The 14,074-nt window shown below is 51.0% G+C and overlaps 1 protein-coding gene across 1 annotated transcript in view; it reads right to left on the bottom strand.

The window, feature by feature from the left end:
• Nucleotides 1–3,462: 3,462 nt before the first annotated feature.
• The window catches only part of URAD (ureidoimidazoline (2-oxo-4-hydroxy-4-carboxy-5-) decarboxylase), an 11,743-nt gene continuing 1,131 nt past the window's right edge, over nucleotides 3,463–14,074 (bottom strand). Inside the window, exon 2 of the mRNA XM_023208711.2 lies at nucleotides 3,463–4,198. Coding sequence (XP_023064479.1) covers nucleotides 3,852–4,198 — 347 coding nt within the window. The 3' untranslated portion in view covers nucleotides 3,463–3,851. The remainder of the gene's footprint in view (nucleotides 4,199–14,074) is intronic.

Raw genomic sequence — 14,074 nt, 5'->3', positions numbered from 1 at the left:
TGTTCCTAGGAAGTCCTACAGGGTAAGTTTTATGTGGCTAAGGGAAGGAGCTTAAATAAGGCTCTGCTCTTCTTGAGTTACTGGGCCCATTGGCTAGCTGCATTCCCTGGAGGGGAGCCAGGGGTCTTAAAGTCTGTTTAACCTTTCCATTTTACAAAGGTGAACCCAAGGCCCAGAGAGGTTAGATGATTTTTCCCAAGTTGCACAGCTAGCTGTTCAAGTCCCTTAAAGTAAATGAGCTACAGTATGTGCGTTCTTTGCAACCCATAGTGATCTGTATAGATGTTTATTATTACTACAGCTGCTGGTGCCACCTGGAAACATTGCACTCCAACTGCAAAACGAACCAGCACGAGTTAGAGATTCCCATTTTCCCAATCCCACCCCCCACACCAAACAGTACCAGAACAATCAGGTTCTGCTATTGCTACAGTTCTGACCACGCTCCACGCCCTATGTCTTTCACAGGCACCCCATAACTGTGGTTTATTCATTTATTGCATGAATTTTCCATAAATTCCATCCCAGATTTTTCTCCAGTTGACAAAGATGGTATCCATCTACTTTTGTCTCACAGTAAATACTTCCTTAGAAGAATTCCTCTTCGGCCGGGCACCGTGGCTCATGCCTGTAATCCCAGCACTTTGGGAGGCTGAGGCGGGTGGATCACGAGGTCAGGAGTTCGAGACCTGCCTGACCAACACGGTGAAACCCCGTCTCTACTAAAAAATACAAAAATTACCTGGGAGTGGAGGTGCACGCCTGTAATTCCAGCTACTTGGGAGGCTGAGGCAGGAGAATCACTTGAAGCCAGGAGGCGGAGTTGGCAGTGAACCGAGATCTCACCATTGCACTCCAGCCTGGGCGACAGGGTGAGATTCCGTCTCAGAAGAAGAAGGAAGAAGGAAGAAGGAAGAAGGAAGAAGAAGAAGAAGAGCTCCTCTCTATTTTTGAGTCAGAACTGATATCCTGTGGCTAATCTCTAGAAATGTGTCATATTTAAAATGGGTAAAGATTATGTATAGAATTTATGTTGCCCTTTTCCCTTTCCTTCCTTTCAATTTTAGTGTCCGTAGACATCTTTTGGGCTCACAGACCAAAATGCCTACCTTTCCGGGTTAATAAAGAGGTGGCCCCATTCCGTGACCCAGTTAAGTTACAGAGGTGAGTGACAAGCCCAGGTCGGTTCCTGAGTTCTTATCCAGAGCTGCGCTCTTCCGACCCTTTACTGGGAGCGTTCTCCTGCCGGGGCTTGGACATTCCCAAGGGAAGTGAAAATCCGCAAAGCCGCACCCACTTCGTAAGGGACTGTGCTTGGAGGGTCGTCGATTTACAGAAATTGAAATCAGCCCCTTGCCTTCCAACTCTTCTTGGCCTTGCCACCGTGATTGGTTTTGTTGTCTTTGTGTTTTTAACGAATTAGTAAGTAAAATATTAATTGTTCACCCTGAAATCTGCCCTAACCACTTCCGTACCCCCTGAAGCTCGCTGGCTGCGCCCCGGGCTGTCCCTTCCCTGAGCAGCAGGGCGTAGAGTCAATGTGCGATGATTGCTGCACAAGCTGGGGTCCACGCGGCCGGGGCTCCTCTCCCGCCTCGGGCGCACAAGAGGCCAGAAAGCGGAAAGTGGCTCTGCCAGGCCAAGGCATGTCGTTATTTGAGCCAAGAGCAAGCTGCCGGAGAGAACGGCCCTGCCAGGCCGCCACAGGTGACTTGCCCACGCGAGCCACGGCCTCTGCGCAGAGCTCCTCCCGAAGGGGAGAATCAGAGCCACCCGCGGGTTTGGTCCGGGCTCTTCCCAGCCCGGCGCCCACGGCCCGCGTCCTGCGCTCGCCCTCGCGGCTGCTTATGCTCAGGTGTTCCGGAAGAGGCGCCGCGCAGCTCCAGCACCTTCTAAAGGGACAGACTCAGCATCTGCCCCCATCTGCATCCCTTCCCGCAGGAATAAACCATTTTCCGGACAAGCTTTGAACTGTTGAAATGTAACTGTGTAATTGGAGACAACGGGGTCGTCTCTGGGAGGTTCTGAGCTCATCTACTCTCATGCGGGGAACCCAGCCCTGGTGGGATCTGTGCATCTCACATGAGCTCCTTTACATAAAGAGCACAGACTCTGCATCTGGGGCTTGGTTTGTCTAAGCTTGGGGTTTATCCCCAGGCTTGGGACAGGGTTCCTGACTGCAGTGGGTTATTCTGAGTCTTAGGCCCCGCCTGTGGTATTTGGATCCTGGGTCAGAAAATCCTCTTCACCAAGCAGCAAGTTAATGTGTATGTCAGGAAATCCCCAGGTTACCCTGGCTAGAGAGAGGCAGGTGTCTGGCCCAGGCCTAGCACCCCACCATTGCTGCAGGGTCCCAAAGAATAGGAGTGAGCCATGGAAATTTCTTCACGGTGTGCACATAGTTCTCCTACACCCAGAGAAGGTGTCTAGACACAAGGCCTGGGACGCTGGTAGCACCTGCCCCACTACCAGCTTCTCTTTCCTTCAGCCTTACCACAGCAGGAAATACTGTGAGATGGAAACGGGAAAAGGGCTTCCTTGCCTAAAATTCCTAGTGCTCCAGGGATGATTTATTTCTATGGAAAATCAGCCCCAGAACCAAGGGTGCAGCCACGCAGCTCTTTGTGGAAAGGTTTCCTTGCTGCTGCTGTTGTGGCTGCTGCTGCTGCTGCTGCTAACCCTGGACAGGGTTGGTGACTAATAGAAGCTCTTGTCTTCAAAAGGACCACCTCTGGCCTTCGCCTGTTACTTTGTCTTTGCTGGGGAGACCATGGGTGTTTCCTTTCTCCTCTGCCAATAGAAGCCTAAGTAGTATTTGTTGGGGCTCTTTACACCTTCCGTGTGTGGGGGGTGGTGGGAGTGTCGGCGGGTGGTAGAATGTGGTGGGCTCCTCCGCAGGATGCTAATGTACTTTCCCCCAGTGGACAGTCTGGCTGCTGGTGCAGGAAGCTGCCCAGCCTAATACGGGTCTGAAACTCCAGGGCTGACAAGCAAAGATTTCTATGGGCACTTCCCTCCGTTTACTTGACACTGCAATCTCGCTTCATTCTGGGATCCAAATACCCAGCGCTGCTCAATGAGTGTTATTATTTTAATAATTGATGGGTTTCCCAGGGCAGTCGAGCCAACTCCCAAAGGCCGACCTCCGGGAGAGATCTTCAGGCCCGTCCGGCATGGAAGCCCCCCGGTCCCCTGCCTTTTAGGAGCGATGGCTGCAGCTATTCCGTCCGTCCCCACGGGGCGCCTTCCCAAAGCCAGGCCTTCGGAGGGCTCTCCCCGGCCCACTGCCTCCCTCCCGCGGCTTCCCCGGCTCCCTAGGCCGGACCGAGGCCAGCGTTTGACTTTCCTGGCTCCCAGTCTGTTCCCCTAGTGCCCAAGAGCGAGAACACCGCTTCCGCTCACATGTAAAGGTCGAGTGCAGCAAATGAAGTGGGAAAAGAGAAAAACAAACAGACAAACCGCTGTAGCATAAAAGATTCCTTTTCCGTCCGTTTTGCTTTGCAGTTCGGGCTTAGCAGGAGAGGGTTGGGGAGAACTGGATAAACGCTTTGGAATCCACAAAGGCCGGTGGTGTCGGGGGCCGCAAAGGGAGTGAAGAATTGAAGCAGTGAGCTGGATAAATCCGGGGCAAAGCACTAAACAATACGAATATTTTGGCAACGTGTGCTCGTGTGGGTGGGTGGACAAAAGGACCCATTACTCGTATGATTGCCTCAATTCTCCACTTCCTTTGTGCACGTGTATGGACGCTGTTTCAGGCCCGAGTCCGCCTCCCGCCCAGGACGCACAGCTCCGGGCCGTGGCCCCCGCGCGTCCGGTTGTGCCTCCCAGGTCCCTGGCCCGCGCGGCAGCTACAGCTTGGCAGGGTCGGCGCGGAGGAGGTCGGCCAGGCGCAGGCTGCCGATCTTCTTCACCTCGCCCAGAGCGGTGCGTAGCTCCTGCGCGGACGGGCAGAGCAGACGGCGCTCCAGCTCACGCGACGCCGCCGCCCGGTCGCTGAAGCGCGCGGCCAGCACGAAGGGGAAGCCGAAGCGGGCGCGGTACCGCGCATTGAGCTCCTCCAGCCGGAGCCGCTCGTCCGCGCCCAGGGTGGTCAGGCCCGCGCCGCTCTGTTCCCGCTGCGACTCGGCCGTGAGCGTGCCCCGCCGCAGCTCGCTGCCCGCCAGGTCCGGGTGGCAGCGCAGGATGCCCTCCTGGCCTGCGGAGAAGCACAGACACAGTCGGGAGCGCGTCACCGCGCCCGCGCCGCACCGCGCACTCGAAGGGGCGCGTAGGCCGAGCCCGGCCCCCCTGCCCCGCCCCGCCCCAAAGAAGGCTGCGGGAGGGTGAAGTAGAGTCCCCAGGCAGTGGTGTCCTGGCGGCGCAGGGACGTCCTTGGAGCGCCCCTCTAACAAGTCCTGGACCTTGCGCTTCTCGGTCCCCACCACTTTCGGTCGGGACCAGGATCCAGGGGCGGGGCGGGAAGTGACACGTTTGTCTTTTGAGACCTTGGGTCAAGAAGAGCGGAGGAGAGAGAGGGCGGCCGCTGAGGCTCGGAATTTACGACTAGTTCGGGAGGGAGCAGAGACGCGATAAGGAGCCTGAGTTCTTCCTATCTTTCAAAGTCCTTTGCTCTCAGGGGGGGCTTTGATGTCTAAAGGGGCCGGACGCAAAGGCCTGAAGACTTCCTGCAAAAGCTCTGGAATGGGTTTCGTTCTGCTCCAAAGGAGAACGGACAGGGGCGGGGTGCATCCATAGGGATAACATCCATGGGGCTCGGCAAATAAAAGCCCTGGATTTTGTGACCCTAAGTGTGAGTTCTGGGTTTCTGGAATCAGGCATCCAAAGAGCCTTGCAGATGATTAACTGCAAAGAAACCCACCTCTAGCCAGAGTTCCACAGCCCTTTGGATGAAAGTGGCTTTCCTCTATTTAGGAAATTGCACCCACCCATCCCCCACCGGCCGGGCTTGTTCCCCTTCTCCGACTGTAGATTCCAGAGGCCCCAGAGAACAGCGTTTACTTAAAGGAAAGCTTGGCATAATCTCCTAGGCCTAAAATTGAAAAACTCTGGCGAGTTACCTGCGATTTTCAGTCCCAGGGATTTCCCGGAGTGAGCGCTGGGCAATCATCTTGCTCAGCTGTCTAAAGTGAAAATTAGAATCCTCGGGGCGAGGCAAGATTCCAGATATGGTGAGCAGGGCGCCATGATTTGTAAAATGCGGGTGATGCCTAACTTGCTGAAGAGTTGTGAGGATTAGAGACAATTCATTTACTTAAAACACATCGCCTAATACTTAGTAAACAGCAACAGTCATTATTAGTCGTAGTAAACCCAGTGAAACTGGACTGAGGCGCCTCAGGAAGTACCTGTCTGTGTATCTCAGTAAAGCGGTTTTCCGCCTCTGGCGCTGGGAAAAGGCGCGCATGTAAAACACCATTGAATGAATTTTATCTCAAAGGAGCTGAAAATTAAACCCCCTGTAAGGCAGACGTCCTCTTCCTTAAACTTATTGTTTCTGTCTAATAAAAAGATGATTGATACTGCACCATTTAACTCAGGAACTAATTTCTCCCTGAAAGACACGGAGAACCGGGGGTAACATCCCCATGTAAGAGATGATTCAGTGAAGGCTCAAAAAGAACTAGTGACCTGCCTAGGGTCACTCACCACACTGCACCTGGACCCTCTACTCCAAATCACAGGCGTTTTCAGGGCACGGCTGCCCCTGCAAGGTTAAGGAAAGTTCAAAACGAAAGTCATGTCACCAATAATCCCATCCCTCTAACACCACTGTTTTTTGTTTTTGTGTGTGTGTGTGTGTGTGTGTGTGTGTTTTCAAGACAGCTCTGTCCCCCAGGATGGAGTGAAGTGGGGCGATCTCGGCTGACTGCAACCTCTGCCTCCTGGGTTCAAGCGATCCTCCGGCCTCGGCCTCCTAAAGTGCTGGGATTACAGGTGTGAGCCACCGAGTCGGCCTAACACCACTGTGGTAGAGCCCCTCTGTGGGTGTCCTGCCCCTCGGACTGCAAACAGGGATGGGTCTTTCCCGCTTCCCGCGTCCAGCCGCGTCCCGGTAGTGCGAAATATGAGAGTTAAATTCCCCACGTGGGGGAGCAGCCCCAGCCCTGGGCCCGGGGTTGGTCGTGCCACGCGTCCACTTGCCCGGCCTGGGGAACCGAGCTCAGCTCCCGCCCGGATCCCCTCCGCACTCAACCAGGCCCAGGATGGCAACCTGCCTGGGCTGCGGAGGAGGGGAAAATGCGAGTCTTGGGCGGCTGGACCTTCCGCGCCTGCTCCTCAAGTGTTCAGCGTTTCAGAGCAGCCGCTAGGTCCCCCGTCCAGTCGGGGGACTTTCATCCCCCCCGCCCCCCACCATTGCATGCTGTCTGGAGGATCAGCCCAAGCTGCGAGGGAGGTGGTCGCTGGTGGGAGGCCCGGGCACGGGGTCTGTCCTCTTGCCGCCCCCACCAGGCTCCCCGCGCAGGCCGCGCAGCAGAGGGAGACGGCGGCCGCCAACCCGGCGCACGCCTGGCCCCCTTCTTGCCCTTGGTGCCCTCGCATCTCGCTTCTCACTCTCCAGAGTTTGTCTCCGGCTTGGAAAGGCCCCCCGGGGTTAATGTTTGCCTAGAACTGAGCATGAGTTTTCCACACTTGCAGCGGCGGGAAGAGAAAAGACGCAGATAAACTAGCAGAGCAAAGGGCAGAAGAAAAGAGACTCAAAAGGAGAAACTGGAATTTACTCTCTCTCTCAGCCGTCTCTCTCGCGCGCGCGCGCGCTCTCTCGCTCGCTCGCTCTCTCGCTCTCTCTCTTTCTCCCCCCCTTTCTCTCCCTCCCCTTTCTCTGTCTCTCAGCTGCGCCTAACAAGAAAAAGGTGTGAGGAATCAGGTAGAGGATGGTAGCTCAGAAGAAACACAGCCTGACCTCACCTGGCCAATATCCCATCTTCATTGCCCCAAACTACTGGTCCCTTGAGTAAGTACATCGGGAATGGTGCCTACTGTGCCCACTGCCCTGCAGCAAGGACCCAGTTCCCTGCCAGTGCCAGCATGCGATCCCTAAGCTGTGCCCATAAGCCCCAGTGGGAGACTGGAGACTGTGCGAGTAGGTGCCATCTCCCTGCTCCAGCCCTCAGTGTCCCCCACCTGGAAGCCCAGACGCTAGCCAGGCCAGTCAGACAGCCCGTGGTTCTCAGGGAATCTAAGTGTTGCCCATTCTTCAGTCTTTCTTGAAATTCTGGGCTTACCTCCTAAGCCATTGGTGTGTCACGTCTATAGATGTAGGTGTGGATGTGTGTTATTTGCGGGGACCACAGGACCTGAAATTTTGTACCTAGAATAATTCCTGGCACAGAGCAGACATTCATTGTTCTATGGAGAGGAACAGGGTGGGCAACTGTGGCCATGGAAGCCCAGAATCCCATCACAGTCCAACTGCCTCCTGGTCCATACCCAGCGGTGTCTGGGTATGTTCTTATCCCTGGTACAATGGACAATCTGTTCTTCCTAGGGAAGGCCAACCCCCGCCATTTGTGTTCTTGAAGCTGGCTCTCCTTTCCTGTCAAAGACTTTGCTTCTGCAATTTCAAATATCTATTTCTGCATCCCCACACCGCTTACCCTTATCAATGTGCAAACATGCCTTAGAATCACTCATCCCATAAACAATATAACGTTCTCCCTTGATTCCCTGTTTCCCTCTTGTTTCTCCCTATTTCTCTGCTCCTCCTTACAGAAAAGACCTGAAAGGAGTTGTCTCCTGGCCTCTCCACTTCCTCACCTCCATTTCCAGGCTCACTCTGTCAAGCTTCGAGCCACTGTACCAACTGATCTGTACTCATTAAGGACATCTTGCCTGAGCCCAAAGACCAGTGCCTGGCCTCTTCTTTCTCAACCTCTCCAGACCATGTCACCTGGTTGGCCCTCTCTCCTTAAAAGTGACTATAAATGGTCGGGCGCAGTGGCTCACACCTGGCATCCCAGCACTTTGGGAGGCCGAGGCAGGTGGATCATGAGGTCAGGAGTTCGAGATCAGCCTGACCAACATGGTGAAACCTCGTCTCTGCTGAAAATACAAAAATTAGCTGGGTGTAGTTGCACGCGCCTGTAATCCCAGCTACTCAAGGCAGAAAAATTGCTTGAACCCGGGAGGCGGAGGTTACAGTGAGCCGAGATGGCGCCACTGCACTCCAACCTGGGTGACAGAGCAAGATTCTGTCTCAAAAAAGAATGACTACCACTTACCTTCAGAGACACCCTTTGCCTACTTTCATCTTGCTCTGCCAAAGAGTTCACTAGCACAGAAGTACCACAGGACTCAGTACCCACATCTCGTCCCTTCACTATTTACACCAATGTACTTGCTAAGTGCCCTCAACCAGTCCTATGGTTTGAAATGTCATCCATTCTTTGATGACAGCCAGATATAGTTTAACTCTCAGTGTTTCACCAAGCTTCTCTGTTGCAACTGAGCAGTCAGCATTTTCATCTGGATGATTTTTGGGTACCTCAGACTCAGCAAACTCTTTCCTCCATCCTGTCTTCTCAACTCTAAGTCTTCCTCAACTAAGAAAATGGCACCAGAAGCCACCCAGTGGCTCAGACTGAAAACTTAGGAGTGACCATTCAGTTTTGTTTCTGATCTGCCTTCCGCCATCAAATCCATTTTTAAAAAAATCCTGTTGACTCTTAACTGTAAGCCCTATTCTGAGAATCCAGTTGCATCTCTCCATCTCTGCTGCTCCAAACCAGTCCAAGCAACCTCATCTCTTACTCTTACTACTGCAGCGGCCCCTCGACCTGGCCCCCTGCATCTGACATAGCCCCCACATCACCATCCTAAAGCATAAACCCCAGTGACCCACTGCAAATGGAGAAGCAAGTTCCTTATTAGACCTAAGCAGCTTTACATGATCGAGCCCTTGCTGCCTCTTCCTCACATCCTTCCACTCCTTACTATTTTCCAACTACCTTGATCTTCCTGTGCCCCAGAAATGTCAAATTCATCCTGGTCTCAGGTTCCTTTGCCTTTTTTTGTTTTTGAGACGGAGTCTCATCCTGTCACCCAGGCTGGAGTGCAGTGGTGTGATCTCGGTTCACTGCAACCTCCATCTTCCGCGTTCAAGTGATTCTCCTGACTCAGTCTCCAGAGTAGCTAGGATTACAGGTGTGCACTACCATGCCCCGCTAATTTTGTATTTTTAGTAGAGACTGGGTTTCACCATGTTGGCCAGGCTGGTCTCAAACTCCTGACCTCAAGTGATCCACCTGCCTCATCCTCCTAAAGTGCTGGGATTACAGGCATGAGGCATTGCACCCTTTTAGGTTCCTTTTCTAAGAGTGGCCTCATCCTAGATTTCAGCTACTTATTTCTCATCGTTCGGTCTTAAATTTTAACCTCCTAAGAAAGACCTCCGTTATTACATATTTTCTGCCATATTGCGTATATTTTTTCTGAGAATTTCTAGAACCTGAAATAATGGTATTTTTAATGTTAATTCTGTCTCTCTTCACTAGAATGTAATCTCATTTAAGGCAAGGGCTTGTCTTGGTCACTACCCCATTCCCAGTGCCCACGACAATCCCTGGGGCACAGTGGGCACTCAGTGAGTATTTTTTGACCAACACAGCACTTTTGGTAAGGAGTGATTTTTGTTTTTTGTTTTTTTTGACTGAATAAACAAACATACTTTAATAGCTTGATCTAAAACCTTCACAGCCTGTATTATAAGGAACTTATTAGTATCCAACACCATTCATTCCACAAAAATGTTGTTTAATAAGCATAAAGTAATAAATTGTGGTGTTACTATAATTCTGAAAGGCACAGAGATGTACATTTTTTTTTTCTTTTGAGACAGGGTTCTTGCTCTGTCATGCAGGCTGGTGTGCAGTGGTGCAATCATGGCTCACTGTGGCCTCAATCTTCTGGGCTCAAGCGATCCTCCAACCTCAGACTCCCAAAGTTCTGGGATTACAGGTGTGAGTCACCATAGCCAGCGGAAATGCACAATTAACTCTTATGAAAGTTGTATTGCTCTTTAATTTTATAACACAAATCCGTCCTGAATTTGTTCAGGTTAGTGCATGTGTGTTTCAACTTTCTTCCCTTTACTAGTTGTCAGTTTTTTTTCCTGGAAAACCTTTGCCTCATCTTTAATCTATAGGAACCGAGTGGCTGGAGAAGGTACTTTGCCCAACAGCACTAGAGCTCAATATTGATCCTGGACTGCCACCTACTGGCCAATAATCATCATAGCAGAACCTAAATGGACTCAACCTTAGTCTAGAAACCCAATTTTGTTTTCTGTTAATGGTGGAGGTTTTTCTTCAGTCACCAAAACAAATACGTGACTAGGTAGACCACTGTAACTTTTTTTTTTTTTTTTTTTTTTTAGGCGGAGTCTCGCTCTGTCGCACGGGCTGGAGTGCAGTGGCCTGATCTCAGCTCACTGCAAGCTCCGCCTCCCGGGTTTACGCCATTCTCCTGCCTCAGCCTCCCGAGTAGCTGGGACTACAGGCGCCCGCCACTTCGCCCGGCTAGTTTTTTGTATTTTTTAGTAGAGACGGGGTTTCACTGTGTTAGCCAGGATGGTCTCGATTTCCTGACCTCGTGATCCCCCCGTCTCGGCCTCCCAAAGTGCTGGGATTACAGGCTTGAGCCACCGAGCCCTCCTAGACCACTGTAACTTGAACGTCTCTCTAAGGTACCTTAGTTTTAGGATTCAAAGAATCTATTTCACCCAGTTTGTTTCTTACTATCCAAAGGGTAAAGCTAGACTGTAATAAATCCCATTTTAAGGCGGGGCGCGGTGGCTCACGCCTGTAATCCCAGCACTTTGGGAGGCTGAGGTGGGTGGATCACAAGGTCAGGAGATCGAGACCGTCCTGGCTAACAAGGTGAAACCCCGTCTCTAGTAAAAATACAAAAATTAGCCGGGCCTGGTGGTGTGTGCCTGTAGTCCCAGCTACTAGGGAGTTTGAGGCAGGAGAATCGCTTGAACCCGGGAGGCAGAGGTTGTAGTGAGCTGAGATTGTGCCACTGCACTGCAGCCTGGATGACAGAGCGAGGCTCCTTCTCAAAAAAACAAATGAACAAACAAACAAAAAACCCATTTTATTGGATTATTTTGGATAAATAAAAATTATATGTATTTATGGTGTGCAACTTGATGTTTTCCATATATGTATACATTGTGAATGATGAAGTCAAGCTTTCTGATATACCTATCACCTCACATATTTATCATTTTTGAGTAGTAAGAACATTTAAAATCTACTCTCTTGAAGGTGGGGCAAGGTGGCTCACATCTGTAACCCCAGCACTTTGGGAGGCCGAGGTGGGTGGATCACTTGAGGTCAGGAATTTGAGACCAGCCAGGCCAACATGATGAAACCCCATCTCTACTAAAAATAGAAAAGTTAGCTTGGCATGGTGGCAGGTGCCTGTAGTCCCACCTACTAGGGAGGCTAAGGCAGGAGAATCGCTTGAACCCAGGAGGGTGAGGACGCAGTGAGCCAAGATCGTGCCACTGCACTCTAGCCTGGGTGACAGAGTGAGACTCTGCCTCAATTAAAAAAAAATTTTTTTTAAAGCCTACTCTCTTGGCAATTTCCAAGTATAAAAAGATTATTATTGACTGTAGTCACCATGCTGTGAAATAGATCATTTTATTTGATTATTTAAACAATAAAACATGGGGCCTAGGACATTAAGCACTTATGTTCATCAAATACATTAGTGGATAAATGAATGAAAACCCTAAAAACTGTTTCTAGACTTTGTTTCTCATTGTCTGGAAAAAGCCTTCAAAACCTGTTGGGTTGACTCCCAGTTCTGCCACTTTCTTCACAAGCTGTTGGGTTGACCCTCAGGGTTATTAGAATTCCAGTCCTGCCACTTTCTAGTAGTGTGTCCTTGCTCAAGTTACTTAATCTCTGTGTGCCTCAGTCTTCCCATCGGTAAAACTGGGGGCAATAATAATACTGTTCCTTATTTTATAGGGACATTAGAGGATTAAATGAGTTAGCAAGTGCAAAGTTTTCAGAAAAGTGCCTGAAACACACCGGTAGTAAAAGTTCAATACATTTTAGCTATTTTTTGTTGTTATTGTCACTATTGATAACATCACTTATCTACTGTCACTGAGATGTTAAGATGAGGAGCTGCCGTCGGACAGCATTGAGGCCCCCGGCTGTCCCAGACAAGTGCAGAACTGAGAAGCAGCCTTCACCACAGGGAGCTCCTCCCCAGAACCGTGTCTACTGCAGATGCCAACAACTGTCCAGGGGTCCCAAAACCCCTCCAGCCATTTTGTCCACTGACCTACCACTCAAGTCACCCAGTTAAAATGTGTGGGGGAGAGGGGAATGCCAGAATCCCCATTTTTCAACATCACCTTGGAAATTTCATGCATTCGTTCAGCAAACCTTGATTAAGTCCCAATATCCTGTTCAGTCCGTGATCTGGGATTCTGACACTAGCCAGGAGACAGAGGTTCCATCAAGTCACGGGGGCATCAAAACAAGCCTCGGGAGCGGGGTAGCCCACGTTCAGTGCTGCCCACACAGCACTGAGCTCAGGGCCCTGACTGGGTTGATCCGTAGCTAGAACCTCTGGCCAGATGGATTGTGGGGAGTGTTGGTGAGAAATAAGATTAAAATGGAGAAATTTTTATGTTTTTATCAAAGTTCCGGACACAGAGTAATAAAGCCCCCAAAATGTGTGTTAAATAGCTAGCCAAACCCAAGAATAATAGATTTAAATTATTCATGAAATCCCAGCTTTCTCTCTTAACACGACGCTCCCTCCTCAGCCTCACCACTCCTTTGGGTATTAACACAATCAAAGGATTTGTCTCTTTTTTTTTTTTTTTCTTGAAAAGAAATTACTTTCCTTGAAAAGAAGTAGAGGAGGCTGTCATCTCGCCTCCTCTATTCTATCTTCCCGTCAGACACTGGGAGGGGGGCTCCGGGGCTGCCTGCTCCTTCCGGCCTGCCCTGCAGGAGTTCAGCTGGGAGGCCGTGGTCCCTTCACTCATCAGGCTGGGACTGGGCTGTCCCTGTGAGTCAAGGGTCAGAAGGCTCCAGTGATGGCCCCCAAGCCCAGTGGAGGAGCTGAAGTCCTCAGCTGTGGAGAGGCCCCCAGAAGTGGGTGAGTGTCTACATGGCCCCGACATTCCTTTCCGTTTGATTTTACAACATCCTCTGCTCTTCCTAGATGAGCCTCAAATGAATTGAAAGGAGCTCCTCATTTTGGAGACGTCTGTGTGACAGTCAGAAGCCATCTGGCTGTCAAAGCCCATCCTGATAGGCAGCAGTGTCTGTTGGCTTCCTTTGGGAGAAGAGAGCAGGGGCTCTGCTTCCCCACCCAGACATCCACAGAGACCTCTCTACCCCTCGCCACTCCTTCGGCACATTTCAGGTTTCTGCACAGAGCATCCAGGACAGCCCCGGAGGCAGCCTGGTCTCTGTGAAGCTGCGTGTGTCATTTGGAGTCGCCCCTTCTTCTCCTTACCCCACACCCAGAAGTGCCTCATTTTCTCTCTCCACAGAAGAAATCAGTGACTTCTTTCCCTTTCTCCAGAGGGGTGCCTTCAGATTCTCCTCCTTACCTCCGTCCCTTGGGGAGGTGCTGATCTGAATGAATTCACTCTCCTCGGCCGTCCAGTCCAAACTGGCCCTTTCTGGTACAAAAGTCAGCCAATTGCCCTTTCCCCTGGGCCCTGGACATAGTCTGATGTCCAGCTGCCCTCTCTGTGACATACAGGACATTCCCAAGCCAGATGGGGTGGCTGAGAGGGTGGGCCCTCAGCCTGGCCTTTAGCCTCTGAATCACTCTGATGTCTTTTGCCAGGTTCCTCCTTGTCACCTCAGAGCTCTAATATTTAACAGCCGCTTACCTTAACCAATGCGTTCTTCCAGTCCACGTCTGACCTAAACCACGCAAGTATTTGACTCTCACGGACTAGACCTGAGGAAACTTACTGAACCTTCCAAAGGAAAGAGCTCAATAAACACATCAAGTATAAGGAATTATACTAAAATATCTAGATAGATAGATAGATAGATAGATAGATAGATAGATAGATAGATAG

The sequence above is a fragment of the Piliocolobus tephrosceles genome, chromosome X, assembly GCF_002776525.5.
Source record: "Piliocolobus tephrosceles isolate RC106 chromosome X, ASM277652v3, whole genome shotgun sequence".
In the NCBI taxonomy this organism is placed as follows: Eukaryota; Metazoa; Chordata; class Mammalia; order Primates; family Cercopithecidae; genus Piliocolobus; species Piliocolobus tephrosceles.
This window is presented reverse-complemented; position numbering and strand designations above follow the sequence as displayed.